The 20,687-nt window shown below is 40.6% G+C and overlaps 1 protein-coding gene across 3 annotated transcripts in view; it reads right to left on the reverse strand.

Moving 5' to 3' along the window:
• CHD1L (chromodomain helicase DNA binding protein 1 like) overlaps positions 1–20,687 on the reverse strand; it is a 67,470-nt gene that overhangs the window by 32,926 nt on the left and 13,857 nt on the right. For 2 of the 3 annotated variants that reach the window (XM_066261786.1, XM_066261784.1), the window contains 7 exons: positions 20,202–20,357; positions 19,433–19,525; positions 17,987–18,083; positions 16,173–16,246; positions 6,412–6,522; positions 1,800–1,914; positions 1,033–1,186 (listed from right to left, as the gene is read on the reverse strand). In XM_066261786.1, coding sequence (XP_066117883.1) covers positions 1,033–1,186; positions 1,800–1,914; positions 6,412–6,522; positions 16,173–16,246; positions 17,987–18,083; positions 19,433–19,525; positions 20,202–20,357 — 800 coding nt within the window. The remainder of the gene's footprint in view (positions 1–1,032; positions 1,187–1,799; positions 1,915–6,411; positions 6,523–16,172; positions 16,247–17,986; positions 18,084–19,432; positions 19,526–20,201; positions 20,358–20,687) is intronic. The other variant, XM_066261785.1, reaches the window with a different exon arrangement.

Genomic DNA, 20,687 nt, shown 5'->3' on the forward strand with positions numbered 1-20,687 from the left:
TCCTGTTTCTAAATTTTTCTCTAACAACAGTTTGTTCATATTTTACCTTTTACTGAAAACTGTTGACTAAAGCCTAAATTATCTTCATTTTCCTAAAATTTTGCTCTACCTTCTATCTTCCTAATTCCTATCCTCATCAGCCAGGCTTAGAACCTTATAGCCATCTTTGAATTTCTATCACCTTAGTTACCCACCTCTAAACAGCAGATGCCTGTCATTTCTTCTTTTGCAATGCTTCTCATCCAGACCCTCCCACTGCGACTGCCCATCAGAGATTTATTGCTCCCTTCATGCCTGGATCTTTCCTGTATCTAAGAGTTGGTCTCTCTGCTTTCAGACCCTCATTCCTGGGTCATAATACAGATTCTAATTTTAACTCAAGGGCTGCAATAGAGTAAATTTAAGCCCTCTTCCAGAAGCAAGCTTTCTCTAAAGTCTTCCAAGTCTGCATGTGTTTCCAATCCAGTATCTCCTTCAACTACATAATTAACTCTAGTTTTTTCATCCATTCTTTCTATGGCATAATTTTGAATTCCCAACCTCGATCATCCTTCTTTGAGTATAAAGTAATGTAAATCTCTGGTCAAAGGGTCTGGGGTTAAGATGGAGGCATGGGATTAATCATCATTTATTATGTGTAATTCTTTGTTTTATCTAACTCTTTTAACATCCCACTGAGGTAGCTTGCAGTATTCTTTCAGAAAAGTAAACAAAGTAGACCTGAGTGGTTAAGATATCTACTCAAAGACACACAGTCAATTAGTAACAAAGGTTGGGTTTGACTCAAAGTCAGATAGACCCAAAGCACATCATTATTCTATATTCTGCTGCCTTTTTATATCATATTCATTTCTAGCTCCTACAGCAGCCTGCATGCAATAGGAAGTATGGGAGATAGAGTTTGGCCAGGGAACAAGTGTGTAGTTGAGAAGAATGGGTGGTACTATTATTCTTTTCATTTATTTTGTCATCTACAGACAGCACTGACTATAAATCTTGACATAGTCTGAAGTCAAGAACAACCTTTTATACCTGGACATCAGCATCAGCTGCAGGCTTCTGGGATCCCAGAGTAAAATGACCTCCCTCTATGATCATGCTGGTGAGTTGCAGCTTGGAGGCAGCTTTCCTACAGATTATTTCTTCCACAGTGTCCCTGCCAATCAGCCGAATAACTTTAACAGATCTGTATAGAAGTCAAAGAAGAAGAGTATGCTATGAGTCTGCAAAGATGGGTGTAAGCATTGAAGGTTGATGCACCTAAAAGGAAATAAACCAAAAATGCCATGTTTGGGGCACAGCTAAAGGGAGACTGTTATCTGTAGACTGAGCATTTGTTAGATCTGATCTCACAAGGTTTTTCACTGAACCTTCCGAAGAGACTCGAGGAAGGGTTGGTGAGGTGTCCAGACTTAGAATTCCTTATCTGTGGCAAAAGGAAACCTCTGGTAGAACTGACTTATCCTCAGGTCAAAGAGTAAGACCCATCTTTTTAGCTTAGTTCCATAACACCGTAACTTCATTTTTTAATTGAATTAGACCTTAACTTAGGAAGGATTCATTAAACTTCTGAAGGTTCCTTTAGTCCTTTCACAATTTGATTTTGCTCTTTTTAACAAAGCAAGTCTAGAGTGAGAATGTACCCTGCCCAGTCAGCAGCAAACCTAGGCTATCACCTAGTGGTCTCTCAGCCTCCTATCTGGGACTGTCACCAGGACTGCATTCTTCACTTTCCTCCCCCACCCAGAACTGCTGAGGAACCAAGAAGTGAAAAAAGTGTTGATGCTTAAATTTCTTACTTGTTCTGGCCAATTCGGTGAGCCCGGGAGGCCGCTTGCAAGTCATTCTGAGGATTGAAATCGCTGTCAACAAAAATAACAGTATCTGCTGCCGTTAAGTTCATGCCAACTCCACCTGAAAAAAAATGCACAAAGCAATGTAATCAGCAGTACATGAACTAGGGACTAGAAAAGAAAGACACAGGCTACAGAGGTCAGATTTATAAACCGGATTGTCAAAATAACTGGCTTCCTCCTTCAAACTCACCCTCATCTCCCACTTTAGAAACTTGTAGTGAATAAAAGTACTCCCTGAGCTTCTATTGCCTGATTTGGAAAATTTACTGAAAGTAACAGAATGAGGGGAGCCAGGGTAAATAGCAAAAGTAGATACTTAAGTTAGTACCCTGAAGCCATTTTAAGTCTTCTGTTCAAAAATTTTGGTTGGTTCGGCCCTGGCCGGTTGGCTCAGCGGTAGAGCGTCGGCCTAGCGTGCGGAGGACCCAGGTTCGATTCCGGCCAGGGCACACAGGAGAAGCGCCCATTTGCTTCTCCACCCCTCCGCCACGCTTTCCTCTCTGTCTCTCTCCTCCCCTCCCGCAGCCGAGGCTCCATTGGAGCAAAGATGGCCCGGGCGCTGGGGATGGCTCTGTGGCCTCTGCCTCAGGCGCTAGAGTGGCTCTGGTCGCAACATGGCGATGCCTAGGATGGGCAGAGCATCGCCCCCTGGTGGGCAGAGCGTCACCCATGGTGGGCGTGCCGGGTGGATCCCGGTCGGGCGCATGCGGGAGTCTGTCTGACTGTCTCTCCCTGTTTCCAGCTTCAGAAAAAAAAAAAAAAAAAAAAAAAAAAAAATTTTGGTTGGTTCAACTAATAATAGTCTATGGAAAATGTCACACGTTAAACATGAGAGACGTCTTCTGCTGTGGTCACTGTTAAGAGAAGAGCACTTAGCATTCATTCCAAGTTACAACTAAGTACCAAGACCCTTGACACAGTTAATGAAATGATGGAACCACATTTATTACATTCTTAGGCAGAGCGAGAAATACCTCCCTCTGTTCTTGTTTCCACATTAATCAAAGAGAAAAAAACAAAACTAACCTCAGGATAAGAATTTTCCATGGGACAACTTTCTGGTCTGCCTTCAGCACTGTTGGAAAAGGGCTGAGGAGGCTCCTTTACTATGAAAATTAATTAAGAGCACTAAAGGCAAATTACAGCCTTCTCTTTGATTAATGTGGAAACAAGTATAAAAGGGACTCCCACTTGCCAGGGTTGTTACAGCTGATTGCTGAAACAAGAAAGCCCAAAAGGGCTTGTTTCAAGAGTCTAGATTAAGGACTACCTTTTGAGATAGGCTACAGACTCTAAACTGGATCTCATAACAAGTCAGGAAAGAATATTCTAATTAAAGCCTTCAAATAGATTAATTTTGGATGACATCAGAGTAATGGCAGTGTGAGAGATACTCCCGATCTCTCCCTTGAAATTTCAACAAATCAAACAACTATAATGCAGTGAAGGAACCCCAGCTGGACTTGCAGGTGAGATTGAAAGATCCATGCACCAAATGGACTAAACGTGGGGTGGAGTGGAAGGGGGGCAAAAGACAAAATGTACCCATGGTGGTCTTTGGAGAAGAGGAGACAAACCTGGAGTGATTGGGTTTTTATTCTCTTCTGGACTATGGGGAAGAGGGAACTCAGGCTCTCTGGATTTTGTCTGAGGGGTACAAACAGGAAAATGCAGAGTGACTAAGTCTCCTTCTGCCAGGAGGAATGGTGAAACAGAGGGGCAGAAAGGGAGATAAACCAAACTGACCAGAGCACAGGGTCACAGCCCCATGTTCCTGCAATCTGCCTGTAGCTCACACGCAGCAGAGACAGAGAAAACTAAAGTGCGGCCACCCCAACTTCCCAGATTCCAACTCTCTCACCTTACGGTACAGAGAATGTCAGAGACAAAACCCACAGCTAGCTCTCCAGAGCCACTCTCCCCTCCAAAGAACAGAGGTGCTCCACATCCAGTCCCCATGTCTGTTGAGACATGGAGAGCAGTGCCTAGAAGGCTGAGATCTCCACTGCTAAAGCCAGAAAGCCAGAAAGCTGAAGCCCTGAGGCTGAAGATGGAAAGCCCTCATAACCTGCCACACCCATCAATGCAACTGTGGCCCCACTTTCATCATTGTGAAAGCAATATCTCAGCAGACAGCCAAGGAACTTCACAGAGCTGAGCTGTAATATACTGACATCTTCTGGAAGAAACCTCTAAAACCAATTTTTCCCCCTTATTTTCCTTTTCTCCCTTTTTTTCTTATTCTTTTTTTATCTTTTTCATTTTTGGATTTCATTTTCTTTAATTTTTTATCTTTTATTCTTATTTTTTGTGAATATTTTGTTTTTTATTTTTTCTTTGCTTTTGATCTTTTTTGCAGTGGTTTTTCTTGTCAGAATTTTTTATTGCATACTTTTTTAAATTTTTCAATTTTTTTAGTTTTTTTTGTCAGGTTTCTTAACAATACCACTCTCAAATGCCATCATAGACTAAGAAATCAAATACCAAGGCTACACAAGACAGAGACGTAGTTCAGAAAGAAAATGAAAAAATCTCCAGAAGGAAATCTCAATCACATAGAAACCTTAAGTTCTGAAAATACTCAACGAAATACGAGAAGATACCAATAGGCAACTTAATGAGCTCAGAAAACAAATTAATGAACAAAACAAATACCTCACCAAGGAAACTGAAACTGTAAACACAAAGATGAAGAAATCAATACATGAATTGAAGACTGGGGTAAGAAGTTTAGCTAATAGAACAAGCCAGACAGAGGGAAAGAATCAGTGACATCGAAGACAGGCAACTAGAGATGCAACAAAGAGAAGACAAGAGACTTACACATTAAAAAAAACTGAGAGTGCTCTACAAGAATTGTCTGACTCCATCAGTAAGAGCAATATAAGAATAATGGGTATATCAGAAGAAAAAGAGAGGGAGAAGGGAATGGAGAGCCTATTCAAACAAAGAACTGAGGAGAATTTCCCAAGCCTATGGAAAGAGTTAGAGCCTCAAATTCAAGAAGCAAACAGAGCGCCAGGTTAGTGCAACCCAAACAGACCTACTCCAAGGCACACTGTAATAAAATTGTCAAAAATCAATGACAAAGAAAGACTCCTCAAGTCAGCTAGGGAAAATAAGACCATAACATATAAAGGAAAGCCCATTAGGTTATCATCAGACTTCTTAGCAGAAACCCCACAAGCCAGAAGAAAGTGGACCCAAACATTCAAAGTACTGAAAGAGAGGAATTACCAGCCAAGAATAGTATATCCATCAAAGTTATCCTTCAAATATGAAGGAGAAATAAAAACTTTTCCAGACATACAGAAACTGAGTGATTTATCACCAGAAAACCCCCACTGCAGGAAATACTCAAGGGGTTATTCTACCAAACACAAAGAAAAAAAAAATCAAAACTACCAGTAAAAACTCCAACCAGGTCACAATAAAAATAAGGATAATCTGTGACAATAACATAAAAGGGAAGAGGATAAAGGTCTGCAGTAGCAAAGGAGAATGGAGTGCAGAAGCACTCATAAGACAAAGAAGTCCTGTATATATGAACATTTTTCTCTTAATAACCTAGTGGTAAACACCCACGAAAAATCCACTACTGAAATACACATCTGTAAATCAGCTGTAAATCTGCTTTAGCACTAGCAGGAGGTAACTGCAGTTTTAACCTACTCTGTAGCCATCTCGGATCCCTATAATCCCAACTAAAAAGAAAAAAAAAACCTAGATTTTTATTAACCTGTTACATTATTCCAGAGATACTTATGGAGAAGGGATAAGTAGTGGATAGGCTATCTGATTTCACAAATTGATGATTGGGAAGGAGAGCTACCTTTACTGAATTATGAATAAAATTTTCCACAAAATTATTGAAATCTGGGACAACTCCAATTCAATAATTAAAGTAGATTAAAATTATTTTTCAGCCTGACCAGGCAGTGGCACAGTAGATAGAGCGTCAGACTGGAATGCAGAGGACCCAGGTTTGAAACCCCAAGGTCACAGGCAGGCTCACCAGCTTGAGCGTGGGGTCACTGGCTTGAGGGAGAGATCATAGACATGAACCCATGATCACTGGCTTGAACCCAAAAGTCGCTGGCTTGAGCAAGAGGTCACTCACTCTGTATAACAACCCCCCTCCATGTCAAGACACATAGGAGAAAGCAATCAATAAACAACTAAGGTGCCGCAATGAAGAATTGATGTTTCTCATCTCTCTCCCTTCCTGTCTATCTGTCCCTATCTGTCCCTCTCTCTGACTCTCTGTCTCTGTCAAAAAAAAAAAATTTCTTCTTCAACAGTCCCAGGTTTCAGCCTTACTTATTTGATGACAGCTTAAATAGGCTGAATATAAAAGAATACCATGCCAGAAGTCCAGTACCTTGATAAACTTATGGCAACTACCTAAATCCCTTTTTTATACTCTTTAGTAGTACCCTAACTTTCAGAGAAATAAGAAAAAACATACTAAGTGTAGGGATGTAAAAGTCCTGTGTCACCCATTATTTGTTGGCCTATGTTTTGTCAATTATTTGTCATTGCCTATTTGTCTTACCTGCCCTGGTACTCAGAAGAAATACAAAAATGGGCTGCTGTCCAAAGTTTTTAATGGCCAGGTGTCTCTCTTCTCCTCTCACAGAACCATCCACACGCTCATAGCTGTAGCCTTCACACACAGGAAGAAAATAAATATTAACCCTTTTTAATATTCTATGCAGAATAAAACACTGTCAGCTCAAAACCAAATGCTAATTTTGTTCCTTTCCATATGCAGGCATCCCCTACTTTATGCAAATCCCATGGACAAAATCTAAATTTAAGGGTAAATTTATCGTTTTACCAAAGAACTCACCATAATGTATTCCTCTGGTTTTTTAAATACATGCAGTTGATGTATTTGACATTCCTGGACTTAATAATTCAGTTCTGACAATCCAAAGCAACCCTAAAGCACACTGTGGACCATGTTATTTGGCAGTTTTCCAATTTTGCTAAGACACAATTCTTACTTATGCAAGCAGTAAGACAAGCACTTGGGAGCTGGTGAGTGAGCCTACCTGATGGCCCAGCAGCTGCCTTTCACAGAAGCTTCAGGCTTCATTACACACCCATGTTGGGAAGGGGAATTATATGCTCAAGCCATGTTTGTAAATCTAAGGAATCCTCCACAGAATAGCATTTGCTGCAATTGTCCACTGAACTATGTATAGGAAAGTACCTGGGGGACATCAAGGGGCTCTGAGAGACCAACTATGAGTTCATTTCTTTTTCTTTTTAATCTTTTTTTATTTTTCAATTACAGTTGACATACAATATTATATTAGTTTCAGGTGTACAACCCAGTGATTAGATATTATATACTTACTAAGTGAACATCCCAATAAATTTCATACCCATCTGACACTACACAGTTATTACAATATTATTTTATTATTGACTATATTCTCTATGCTGTACTTTACATCCCCATAACTATTCTATAACAACCAATTTCTCCTTAATCCCTTCACCTTTTTCACCCATCCCCGAAATGTTAATTTCATCCCTTTCCATATATAGCTCAAAATGTTCTCTGTATCTGTGAGTCTGTTTCTGTTCTAATTGTTCATTTGTTTTCTTAGATTCAATTGTTGACATTTATTTATTGCCATTTTATTTTGTGTGTTTAGCAAGAAAGACAGGGAGAGAGATGAGAAGCATCAACTCGTAGTTGCATCCCTTTTAGTTGTTCATTAATTGCTTCTCATATGTGCCTTGACTGGGAAACTCAAGGCAAGCCAGTGACCTTTGGCTCATCATCTCAATGATCCCATGCTCACACTGGCAATCCCATGCTAAAGCTGGTGAGCCTGTGCTCAAACTGGATGAGCCTGCACTCACGCAGGCAACCTCAGGGTTTCAAACCTGGGACCTCAGCGTCCCAGGTAGATGCTCTATCAACTGTGCCACCACCAGTCAGACATTATTTATTGCCATTTTACTGTTCATATCTTTTATCTTTTTATTCCCCCTTACATTTCATGTTAATATTGGTTTGGTGGTGATGAACTCTTTCATCTTTTCCTTGTCTGGGAAGTTTCTTATACATCCTTCAATTCTAAATGATAGCTTTGCTACATAGAATTATCTTGGTTGTAGGTCCTTGCTTTTCATCACTTTGAATATTTCTTGCCACTCCCTTCTGGCCTGCAAAGTTTCTGTTGAGTAATCAGCTGACAGTCTTACAGAACTCTCTTGTAACAAACTGCTTTTGTCTTGCTGCTTTTAAGATTCTATCTTTGTCTTCAACCTTTTGCATTTTAATTATGATGTGTTTTGGTATGGGATTCTTTGGGTTCATCTTGTTTGGGACTCTCTGCACTTCTTGAACTTATATGTCTATTTCCTTCACCAGGTTAGAGAAGTTTTTCTGTAATTATTTTTTTCTTTTTTGTGTGTGACAAGACAGAGAGACAAAGAGAGGGACAGTTAGGGACAGACAGACAGGAAAGGAGAGAAATAAGAAGTATCAGTTTTTTTGTTGCGGCACCTTAGTTGTTCATTGGTTGCTTTCACATATGTGCCTTGTCTGGGGGCTACAGCAGAGTGAATCCTTGCTCAAGCCAGAGACCTTGGGCTTTAAGCCAGCGACCATTGGGTTCACACCAGCGACCATGTGGTCATGTCTATGATCCCACGCTCAAGCCCATGACCTTGGGCTCAAGCCAGCAACGTTGGGATTAAAACCAGCACCTTTGGGCTTAAGACAGCGACCATGGGGTCATGTCTATGATTTCACACTCAAGCCAGCAACCCCGTGTTCAAGCTGGTGAGCCTGCAATCAAGCCAGATGAGCCTACCCTCAAGCTTGTGATCTCAGGTTTTGAACCTGGGTCCTCTGCATCCCAGTCCAACGCTCTAGACACTGCACTGCCGCCTAGTCAGGCTCATAATTTTTTTAAGTAGGTTTTTTGGGTTGTTTTACAGAGCCACAGAGAGGGATAGATAGGGACAGACAGGAACGGAGAGAGGTGAGAAGCATCAATCATTAGTTTTTCATTGCGACACCTTAGTTGTTCATTGATTGCTTTCTCATATGTCCCTTGACCATGGGGCTACAGCAGACTGAGTAACCCCATGCTAAAGCCAGTGACCTTGGGTTCAAGTTGGTCAGCTTTGCTCAAACCAGATGAGCCCGCGCTCAAGCTGGCGAACTCAGGGTCTCGAACCTGGGTCCTTCGCATCCCAGTCCGATGCTCTATCCACTGCGCAACCGCCTGGTCAGGCCAAACAGGTTTTTCAAATAGGTTTTCAATTCTTCTCTCTCCTTCTGGCACCCCCACCATATGAGTACTGGTACACTTGAAGTTGTCCCAGAGGCTCCTTACACTGTCTTCATTTTGGTGGGATTCTTTTTTTGTTTTGTTTGTTTTAATGCGGTGAAATTGATAAATCAGGGTACATATGTTCAGAGAAAACATCTCCAGATTATTTTGACATTTGATTATGTTGAATACACCTCACTCAAAGTCAAATTGTCTTCCATCACCTTCTATCTGGTTTTCTTTGTGACCCTCCCCTACCCCACAACCACCCTCCGTAACCATCACACTCTTGTCCATGTCTCTGAGTCTCGTTTTTATGTCCTATTTATGTATGGAATCATATAGTTCTTATTTTTTTCTGATTTACTTATTTCACTCAATATAATGTTATCAAGGTCCATCTATGTTATTGTAAATGATCCGATGTCATCATTTCTTATGGCTGACTAGTATTCCATAGTATATATGTACCACAGCTTTTTAATTCACTAGTCCACTGACAGACACTTGGGTTGCTTCCAGATCTTCGCTATTGTAAACAATGCTGCCATAAACATGGGGGTACATTTCTCCTTTTCAAGCTGTGCTATGGTATTCTTGGGGTATAATCCTAAAAGTGGGATGGCTGGGTCGAAAGGCAGTTCGATTTTTAATTTTTTGAGGAATCTCCATACTGTTTTCCAAAGTGGCTGCATGCACCAGTCTGCATTTCCACCAGCAGTGCAGGAGGGTTCCCTTTTCTCCACATCCTCACATAAAATTATTCTGTGTTGTTTTGTTGATGAGCACCATTCTGACTCGTGTGAAGTGATATCTCATTGTGGTTTTAATTTCCATTTCTCTAATGATTAGTAATGTTGAGCATTTTTTCATATGCCTATTGGCCATCTGTATGTCCTCTTTGGAGAACTGTCTATTCATTTCTTTTGCCCATTTTTTGATTGAATTGTTTGTCTTCCTGGTGTTCAGTTTTACAAGTTCATTATAAATTTTGGTTATTAACCCTTTATCAGATTCAATGTCAAATATATTCTCCCATTGTGTAGTTTGTCTTTTTATTCTGTTCTTATTGTCTTTAGCTGCACAAAAGCTTTTTAGTTTGATATAGTCGCATTTGTTTATCCTGTCTTTTATTTCACTTGCCTGTGGAGATAAATCGGCAAATATATTGCTGCAAGAGATGTCAGAGAGCTTACTGCCTATGTTTTCTTCTAAGATGCTTATGGTTTCACGGCCTACATTTAAGTCTTTTATCCATTTTGAGTTTATTTTTATGACTGGTGTAAGTTGGTGGTCTAGTTTCATTTTTTTGCAGGTAGCTGTCCAATTTTCCCAACACTATTTGTTGAAGAGGCTGTCTTTACTCTATTGTACGCTCTTAATTCCTTTGTCAAATATCAGTTGTCCATAAAGGTGTGGGCTTATTTCTGGGTTCTCTGTTCTGTTCCATTGATCTATATGCCTGTTCTTATGCCAGTACCAGGCTGTTTTTTTTTTTGTTTTTTTTTAATTTTTTTTTTTATTTATTTATTCATTTTTAGAGAGGAGAGAGACGAGAGAGAGACAGAGAGAGAGAAGGGGGGAGGAGCAGGAAGCATCAACTCCCATATGTGCCTTGACCAGGCAAGCCCAGGGTTTCAAACCGGCAACCTCAGCATTTCCAGGTCGACGCTTTATCCACTGCGCCACCACAGGTCAGGCTCCACCAGGCTGTTTTGAGTACAATGGCCTTGCAGTATAACTTGATATCCAGAAGTGTGATACCTCCCACTTTATTCTTTCTTTTCAAGATTGCTGAGGCTATTTGTGTTCTCTTTTGGTTCCATATAAATTTTTGGAATATGAGTTTTATATCTTTGAAGTATGTCATTGGTATTTTAACTGGTATTGTATTGAATTTATAAACTGCTTTGGGTAATATAGACATTTTAATGATGTTTATTCTTCCTAGCCATGAGCACGGCATATGCTTCCACTTGTTTGTATCTTCCCCGATTTCTTTTATCAATGTTTTATAGTTTTCCAAGTATAAGTCTTTAATCTCCTTGGTTAAATTTATTCCTAGGTATTTTTATTTTTTTGGTTGCAAAGGTGAAGGGAATTGCTCCCTTAATTTCTCTTTCTGACAGTTCATTGTTAGTGTATAAAAATGCCTCTGATTTCTGAGTATTAATTTTATATCCTGCCATCTTGCTGATTTATCCGGTCTACTGGTTTTTTGACTGAGACTTTAGGGTTTTCTATACACAATATCATATCATCTGCAAATAATGATAGTTTTACTTCTTCTTTTACAATTTGGATGCCTTTTATTTCTTTTTCTTGTCTGATTGCTGCGGCTAGGACTTCCAGAACTGTGTTGAATAAGAGTGGTGAAAGGGGGCACTCCTGCCTTGTTCCTATCATAAGGAGATTACTTTTAATTTTTGCCCATTAGTATGATGTTGGCCATGGGTTTGTCATTGATGGCCTTTATCATGTTGAGGTATGTTCCTTGTATTCCCATTTTGTTGAGAGTTTTGATCATGAATGGGTGCTGAATTTGTCAAATGATTTTTCTGCATCTATTGAAATTATCATGTAGTTTTTCTCCTTCCTTTTGTTTATGTGATGAATCACATTGATTGATTTGCGAATATTGTACCAGCCTAGCCTCCCCAAAATAAATCTCACTTGATCATGCTGTATGATTTTTTTCATATATTGCTGGATCTGGTTTGCTAATATTTTGTTGATGATTTTAGCATCTAAATTCATCAGCGATATTGGCCTATAATTTTCTTTCTTTGTGTTGTCGTTGCCTGGTTTTGGAATCAGAATTATGCTCGCCTCATAAAAGGAGCTTGGAAGTCTTCCTTCCTCTTGAATTTTTTGAAATAGCTTGAGAAGGATAGGAGTTAGTTCTTCTTTGAATATTTGGTAGAATTCACTTGTGAAGCCATCAGGCCCAGGACTTTCTTTTTGGGGGAGTTTTTTGATAACTATTTTGATCTCAGGTCCCTTTAAGAAGAATCCTGGGTCTGAGAAATCTGTCTCTTTCTCACAAACTGTATGCTGACTTGTTTCGCAGCTAAATACTGTTCTAGGCTCTGGGGCTGCAGGCTGGGGCTTTGTTCCTGGGGTTCAGGACCCTCCCCTCTCCGCTAAACTCACTTCCCACCACGCGAGTCTCTCCTGGCTGCCGTTCGCTCCAGGGAGCTGGGCAGCCCTCTCCGCGTTTCCTACCAGTCTCAATGTGGCTTCTTCGGTGTTCCTTGGTTGAAGCGTCTCTTAGTTTAGTCCAAACTTGGTTTTTCCAGATGATGGTTCTGAAAATTAAGTTGTAATCCACTTTGGTTCTGGGAGGCGGAAGTTGTTACGTCTGCCTACTCCATCGCCATCTTGTCCCACCCATTTTGGTGGGATTCTTTTTTTTCTGCTGTCCTCACTGGGTGCTTTTTGCTTCCTTATATTCCAAATCACTGGTTTTGATTCTCAGCTTCATTCACTCTACTGTTGACTGCCTGTAAATTATTGATTTCAGTTAGTGTATCCTTCATTTCTGACTGGTTCTTTTTTACAGTTTTTATGTCCTTTTTCATGTTGTTGAAGTTCTCACTAAGTTCCTTCTAACCATTGTTTAACTCTGTATTTGATAGTTTGCTTTCCTCCTTTTCATTTATTTTTACGAAAATTTTTCCTGTTCTTTTTTTTGAGACCTGTTCCTTTGTCTTTGCATTTCAGTTGCTTCCCCATGTTTGCTTCTATATATTAGGTAGAGCTGTTACATCTCTCAAACTTGGCAGAGTGGCCTTCTGTAGTAGGCGTCCTTAGGACAGTGTTTTTCAACCACTGGTCCATAAGCAGTTTCATGCTGGTCCATGAAAGTTAACTTTCATGTATGAAGACTATAGGAGTCTATAATCATTGGGTCTATAATCTTCAGACACTGTCACAATGGTAACTCTTTTGCAAACCGGCACGAATTTTCTATTGGACCGGCAGTTGAAAAACATTGCTGTAGGTCCTAGTGGCACAGCCCCCCACCCATTCACCCAAGCTGAACTCTCCAGGTATACCCTGTGTGGGCTGTGGGCACTGTCCTGTTGTAGCTGAGTCTTTATTGCTTTTGGGGTCACTGGAAGGGATTGACTCCCCAGGCTGACTGGCTGTAAGGACCAGCTGCGACTACAGTGGACTAGCTGCAATGCAGAAGTTGACTATAGAGAGCAGGACCTGCTTCAGTGGGGCTTTGGTGCTCAATAAGTCTGCCTCTTGATAGTGTCACTCATGGAGGTGGTAGGGTTGTAATCTAACATGGTCTAAAGCTACTCAACAGTGTACTGGCTCTTGGGCCCCCTAGAAGGAGAAAGGTCAACCACTGTCTGTGCCCTGCCTGGCGCCACCTGGTACAAGCTTCAGAGCAATCTACAGATGGCTGGTACTAGTGTCACACTTGGAGGTACCCAAGAGAAGCTAAGCTGCTGCCACTAGTTTTGGGCCTGTGGCCACTTAGCAAGAGGTACAGGGTATGCAGAGGCCAGAGGCTACTTGTTTGTGAGATTTTAGGAAAGTCCGAAGCATAAGCGAGACCATTTATATGGAAAAGTCACTGCAAACGACCTGGGTGGGCCTGCAAGTTGAGTTTGGCAGGGTATCAGGGAATCATCAGGGTTAGATAAATAGTGTGAGCCAGGTTGATGAAGACTCAAATATGATGCCCACCTGCTGGATGTGTTGGGTGGCATCTTAGAAAAGGAACAATTGCCTCTGCCCGCACTTTTATTTGGAAAAAAAGCTATCCCACTCCCCAGCTCTGATGCCAGATAATTCAGTTCCTCCCCATATGCCCCTGGTTCTTTTCAGCTGCTGCCCATGCCAGAGCTCAGAGGGTATGAGTCAAAATAACTCCATGCACAGGCCCTTTAAGAGGACTCCAGCTGCCATTTCCTCAGCCACAATCCCTGTTCGCTTTTTCAGCCAGAAGTTATGGAGACTTCTCTTCCTGGCTCTGGAACCCTGGACTGGAAGGTATGGTATGGGGTGGGAACCCTTGCTCCTCAGGGGAAACTTCCACAGCAGAGATATCCCTCCCGATTTTAAACCGCCACACATGGACATTGGACCAGCCTGTTCTGTGTATCCGCCCCTTCTATCCATCTCGACGTGGCTTCTTCTTTATCCCTATTTGTAAACTTCCATTCAGCTAGATCTCAAGCAGTTCTGAATGATGGCTGTTGTGTAGTTTATTTGTAAATTTGATGTGGTGGTAGGAGGATTCAAGGATCACATTTAACTATGCTGCCATCTTGAACAGAGTCTCACGTTCATTTCTTTAAATGGGAAAGTCTGGAGCTGCTACTTCTTCACCACTGATCTCAAGAGCAACCACTATTATAGCCTTTTCCCATCATCCCACATAAATTTTATTATATATTAAATAATCCCAGATAATAACTTGCATTCTTTGTTGTCTATACAGAAAAAAAAATTTCCTTCACATTTTTACTGTTGGATCTCTAATTTCAGTATTCATTTTTTCTACTAATCATGAACATGTACAGGCAGTCCTCAGGTTAAAAACAAGATAGGTTCTATAGGTCTGAAAATGTTTAAGTATATATATACACAGAAAGGTAAAAATAAATATTATGTTAAGACAAACATCCAAACTCCATTTAATAGGTAAATGTACCTGTTCTAACTTACACACAAATTCAATTTAAGAACAAATCAATAGGCCCTAGCAGGTTGGCTCACTGGTAGAGAATCAGCCTGGAGTGTGGATGTTCCAGGTTTGATTTCTGGTCAGAGCACTCAGGAGAAGCGACCATCTGCTTCTCCACCCGTCCCACCCCCTTCTCTCTTTCCCTCCTGCAGCCATGGCTCAATTGGAGCGAGATGGCCAAGACACTGAGGATGGCTCCATGGCTCCGCCTCAGGCACTAAGAAGGGCTTGGTAGCTGAACAACAGAGCAACACCCCAGATGGGCAGAGCATCACCCTTTTAGTAGGCTTGCTGGGTGGATCCTGGTTGAGGTGCACACGAGAGTCTGTCTCTGCCTCCCTTCTGCTCACTGAATCAAAAATAAAAATAATAATAATAATAAAAGAACAAACCTACAAACCTATTTCTTCATAACCCAGAGACTGCCTGTACTTAACTGTTGAGTTGAATGCTGCAGGACACTGATAGGTCCTTTCTCTGAAACTGTTTATCATACATTTTCACAAATTCTCAACATTTCTGCTACACATATTTTCTTCAGTACCCATATTTTTAAATCACATCACAAATGGGAATATATGTTTATTTCAGCCCTCATGTTTCCATGATGCTGTCAATCCTTGCATCACACACTTCTCTTACTTTCAAAATCTTCCTTTGGTTCTGAGTAATGTTCTTATACTGTTTTCCTCTATAACAGTGGTTCTCAACCTATGGGTCACGACCCTGGCGGGGGTTGAATGACCAAAACACAGGGGTCGCCTAAAGCCATCGGAAAATACATATTTATTATACAATACATTTTAAAATAAAATATGTATTTCCCGATGGCTTTAGACGACCCATGTTTTGGTCATTCGACCCCTGCCAGGGTTGCGACCCACAGGTTGAGAACCGCTGCTCTATAATATCTCTACACCTTAGAGCAGTGGTCCCCAACCTTTTTTGGGCCATGGACCGGTTTAATGTCAGAAAATATTTTCACAGACAGGCCTTTAGGGTGGGACGGATAAATGTATCACGTGACCGAGATAAGCGTCAAGAGTGAGTCTTAGACGGATATAACAGAGGGAATCTGGTCATTTTTTAAAAATAAAACATCGTTCAGACTTAAATATATACAAATGAAAGGAAAATAATATGTTATTTGTTCTTTCTCTGTGGATTGGTAACAAATGGCCCACGGACTGGTACCAGTCTACAGCCCAGGGGTTGGGGACCACTGCCCTAGAGTACTCTTCATGGACCTAAAGGTTTGTTAAATCTAAAAAAGGCTTGAGTAATATAATGGCCAAGGGATGTCACCTCTATAATCCATGTAATCTTGAAGAATATCCAACATCTGAGTCATTTGGGAGAAAAGTAAAACTCGATGGCCCCTGGAGAAAAAAATAAAGTTTCAAGTGAAACTTACCAAAGAATGCAAGTTTATAAGTAAAATAAATGTTATAATCATTTACAGTAACTTCCTTAGAAATGCTAAATGTCTTATGTAAGGACATAGATCCAAATACACTTGTAAACTTCAGAGCAGTTCTCCAACTAGAGTGGGGATATTCCCAGGAGCATGTGTCCGTGCACCAGGGAGTATATGAAGCCCTAGGAAAACCAAGGTGCCTCTTTCTATAATATCAATTTAACAAATGGAAATAAATATACACTTTTATTTTAAAAGAAAATAAAAATATGTGAAGAGTAAAATGCAAAATTCATATGCCCACACACATACACACAAATCCTAAAGAGCTTGTGGTCCTCCATCTACAGTTATTCTCTACTTGGTGGTGTAAGGTCACAATTCTCTCTTCTACAGCTATGTTAGGTCAAAAGTCTTTGAAGCAGTACTTTAAAGAAGCAGGGGGCAGGTGCTATCCCATATGATACATTAGAAAACTTATGAATAGGGACAAGTCACACTACCTCTTTGGTCCTGTCTTATCACCTGTGAAATAAAATGGTTGGAGAGAAGACATTTATGGGTCCTTCTTCAACTTGAACACACTTACAGTAGATGTATCAGAGCTAATAAAATATAGCAAGACATGCTTTATTTGACATGCATATTCCTAATGTGCTTTTGCCAAATCTGCAGTTTTAGGTTGATTTAGGCCCACTTGGGGCAGTTGTTCCAAGGGACTTTGAAATTCTTTGAAAACTGGGACTTCTCTAGACTACTCTGTCCCTCTAAAGACTAGAAGGATCAGGTACAGGCTGGAGACCAGAATACTGAACACTCAGCTGAACTTTTAAGAGGCTCCAGAAGTAAGCTGGTCTTCCATGCCTAACTGATGTCTCTGAAATAAGGCCTCCTTCCAAGTTCTCCCTGAGTTAAAACTAAAATATCACACAGGTTAATAAAAGTGAATATTTACCAAGTCCTTACTATGCACCAGCAGGCATTAAAAAAGAAATGCTTGATGTTATTGTAAGGTTTGGGTTCAGGGTGCCTTTAAATCCAGAGCCCCCACTGTAAGGTTGTAGTTAATTGGCTTGCTCTTCTCTCACTTAATGGCTTCCTTCAAAATGTAACAAAAAATTTATCTTTGCAGAAATGTCAGGGAAAGCTTACAGTGGGAAGGGTCCTGACAATTAGGGGAGTTTGAAGCCCTGGCCGGTTGGCTCAGTGGTAGAGCGTCAGCCTGGCGTGCAGGAGCCCCAGGTTCTATTCCCAGCCAGGACACACAGGAGAAGCGCCCATCTGCTTCTCCACCCCTCCCCCTCTCCTTCCTCTCTGTCTCTCTCTTCCCCTCCTGCAGCCAAGGCTCCATTGGAGCAAAGTTGGCCCAGGCACTGAGGATGGCTCCATGGCCTCTACGTCAGGTGCTAGAGTGGCTCTGGTTGCAGTGGAGCAATGCCCCAGATGGGCGGAGCATCGCCCCTTGGTGGGCATGCCAGGTGGATCCCGGTCAGACACATGCGGGAGTCTGACTGCCTCCCCATTTCCAACTTCAGAAAAATACAAAAAAAAAAGAAATAAAAAAGAAATGGGGTGAGAGGTACAGTTGCACAGGTAGAGCCTGTATAGGGTCTTAAAAAAAGAAAAACTGGAATTAGTCTTAAGAAATAAGCGACTTGCTGACTACACAGTTCAGAGAAGAAAATATGAGCCTACCACCTACCTAGAATACAGGTATGCCAGCAGCTTATCCAATAGGTGAAGTTTCCCACTGGCCTCAATCAGATGCTCTCCAATTTCAAAAGGCTCTGGTTCCACACCTGAAAAAGAAAGAACCCACTCTCAATAGTGTGTCTCCAGTCAGGCCAGGCTCTGTGAATAGAGAAGCCCAGGGCTAGGCTACAGCAAGAGGTCCAGCTCCTTCTAATTAATAATGGGTCTAAGTTTTGTCACTCGTTGAGGCAACTCATTATTGTCTGTCTGCATGGTAACCTCAGTGCTGCTTAACAGCAATCACAGAGCCTGGCACACCCAATATGCCTAATAAATGTTTATCCCAGGAACAAACCTACTCTAGGAAACCAAGACACAGGGAGATACTAAAAACCAGAGACCTAATATTGAAATCTCAAGGCTTTCACTCTAGAAAACAATCAAGAAATAAGTTTAGATATATAAATTAGTAATTCTCAAGGTGGGGGATGGCAGTCAGATTAACCTGGAGGGCTTTTTGCAAAATGGACGTTCCCAACACCCCCCTCCCTGGAAAAAAAAAAGTTCTGATATGCAACTAATTAAGATGATTAACATTTTAAAACAATTCATAGTGCTAGGTGGCAAAAATTCCCTTAAAATGACTGCAGCAAACTTTCCACATTGTTCCTATCCATACTAGAGCCCCCAAAGCCATAGAAGTCCTGGATCTGTCCCAAAAAGGCTACCAATCAGAGTGAATTTTTTAAAAAACAGTTTAAATGAAAATAAAAACATTACATAACAGAATGTATAGACTGCAGCGAAAGCAGCACTTGGAATTTATAGACATCTATAAAATGAAAGGGAAGCAAAAAAGGAAGCTAAGGAGACAACATAGGTGAGAGCCAAGTGAAAAACAAGAAAGAAGTGGTCAACTGTCTCAGAGGTCTTGAGACAATTAAAATGTGAACTGAAAACCACTGGCTGGGCAACATGGAGATCACTGGTGAACTAAGAATGATAGTGATGAAAGGCTGAGTGGGTTTAAGACAAAGGGACATCTTACTATATAAAAATGGAGCAGATAAATCCAGAATATAAGACATCCCCTGAAACAAATAGCCTGATTCTTTAAAATTGTCAATTTCATGAAACACAAAAAAGGACCCCAAAAAAGGAGAGAGATGTTTCTAACTTATAGGAAAAGAGACATGACAAATGCAAGCAGGACTGATGACTGGACCTTGAATTTAAAAAGAAAAAAGAAAAATAAATACATAAGGGATATTAGAGAGGACAACTGAAAAATCTGAATATGATCAACATATTACATCAATAATAGTAACATAAAAATATTAATAAAATGGGGGGAAATAGACAGTAAATATAGGCAATTGTTTTGAAAAGTTTTGCTATCATGCTGGCCACAGAAATGTTAACAGAAAGTAAAGTGAGAAAAGGGGCACTGCCTTACCATCAAATAAATACGGGTGAGCCACACACTTTCGAAGCTGGGACAATATATTCTGAAGTTTAACTTTCTTTGCCATCTCATTTTCAAATGCATCTGAAATTTTTACAGAGAGAAAGAGAGATGGACAGCTGAACAAAAAAGAACAAACCCTCAGGGTTTCCATAATCTTCTTGTAATAACATATCTTTCAAACCTCTATTAATCTCCCAAATTTCACTGAATTGTATTAAGAATTAACAGCACATCCATGAAGCTTCCTTAACCATCACTTAGTTTTATAAAGGAAACTAACTATATATAAATTAAACTCAGTAGTACTTTGTTACTTTTTTGTAAATTCTAAATCTCTTTCTTTAACTGCTGCTCTGGTGGAGACAAGGGACACGGACACACACACACACACACACACACACACAAATTGATTGTTCCATTCCTATCTCTCCCTTTCACTCCCAATTCGTCCCAGTGAATTTGACTCAAGAAAAGTGTTTTGAAATGTTAAATTATCTTACAGGGTGAGAAAATGAAAGTCATGACTAGCACACTTAGAAATATTTGTTTAACTATAGGTAATATGAAAAATGGGGGAGAGGATTTCACAACTGCAACAGACAATAAAGTCTGAGTTATATTAAAGATACTCAGCCAGTTTCACTGCATCTGACCTGAATATATTCAGAATACAAAGTGAGTGTCATTACAAAATATTTCCCTGCATGAAGATCACATTTTCATTTAGTTTCCAAACAGACAAGTGCCCTCTGATTACCTAGGTCTTTCATCAAAATGGCCTTGTAGTATTTTTTCTGTAATGCTGACATGCCATGGTATATCACTACTTCTGTCTTCTTGGGAAGTTCCGTAGCTACCTCAGCTTTCATTCGCCTCAGCAGAAATGGCTGCAAGAGTCTGTGTAGTTCACTTGCTGTGTAAAAAAAAACAGAACAAAACAAAACAGCCCTGGCCAGTTAGCTCAGTTGGTTAAGAGCATCATCCCAAAACAACAAGGGATCGACTGCGGGTTCGACTCCCAGTCAGGGAAAGCAACCAAAAAATACACAACTGAGTGGAATAACAAATTCTTCCCTTCCCCGGCCCCGCTTACTCTCTTTTCCTCTCTCCATCTCTCTAAAAATCAACAAAAATTAAGCCCTGGCCAGATAGCTCAGTCCCAGAGCACAAAGATTGCTGGTTCAATTCCCTGGTTAGGGCCTACATGGGAGCAGTTCTATGTTCCTGTTTCTCTCTCAAAATA

This window comes from Saccopteryx bilineata, chromosome 2 (genome assembly GCF_036850765.1).
Source record: "Saccopteryx bilineata isolate mSacBil1 chromosome 2, mSacBil1_pri_phased_curated, whole genome shotgun sequence".
In the NCBI taxonomy this organism is placed as follows: Eukaryota; Metazoa; Chordata; class Mammalia; order Chiroptera; family Emballonuridae; genus Saccopteryx; species Saccopteryx bilineata.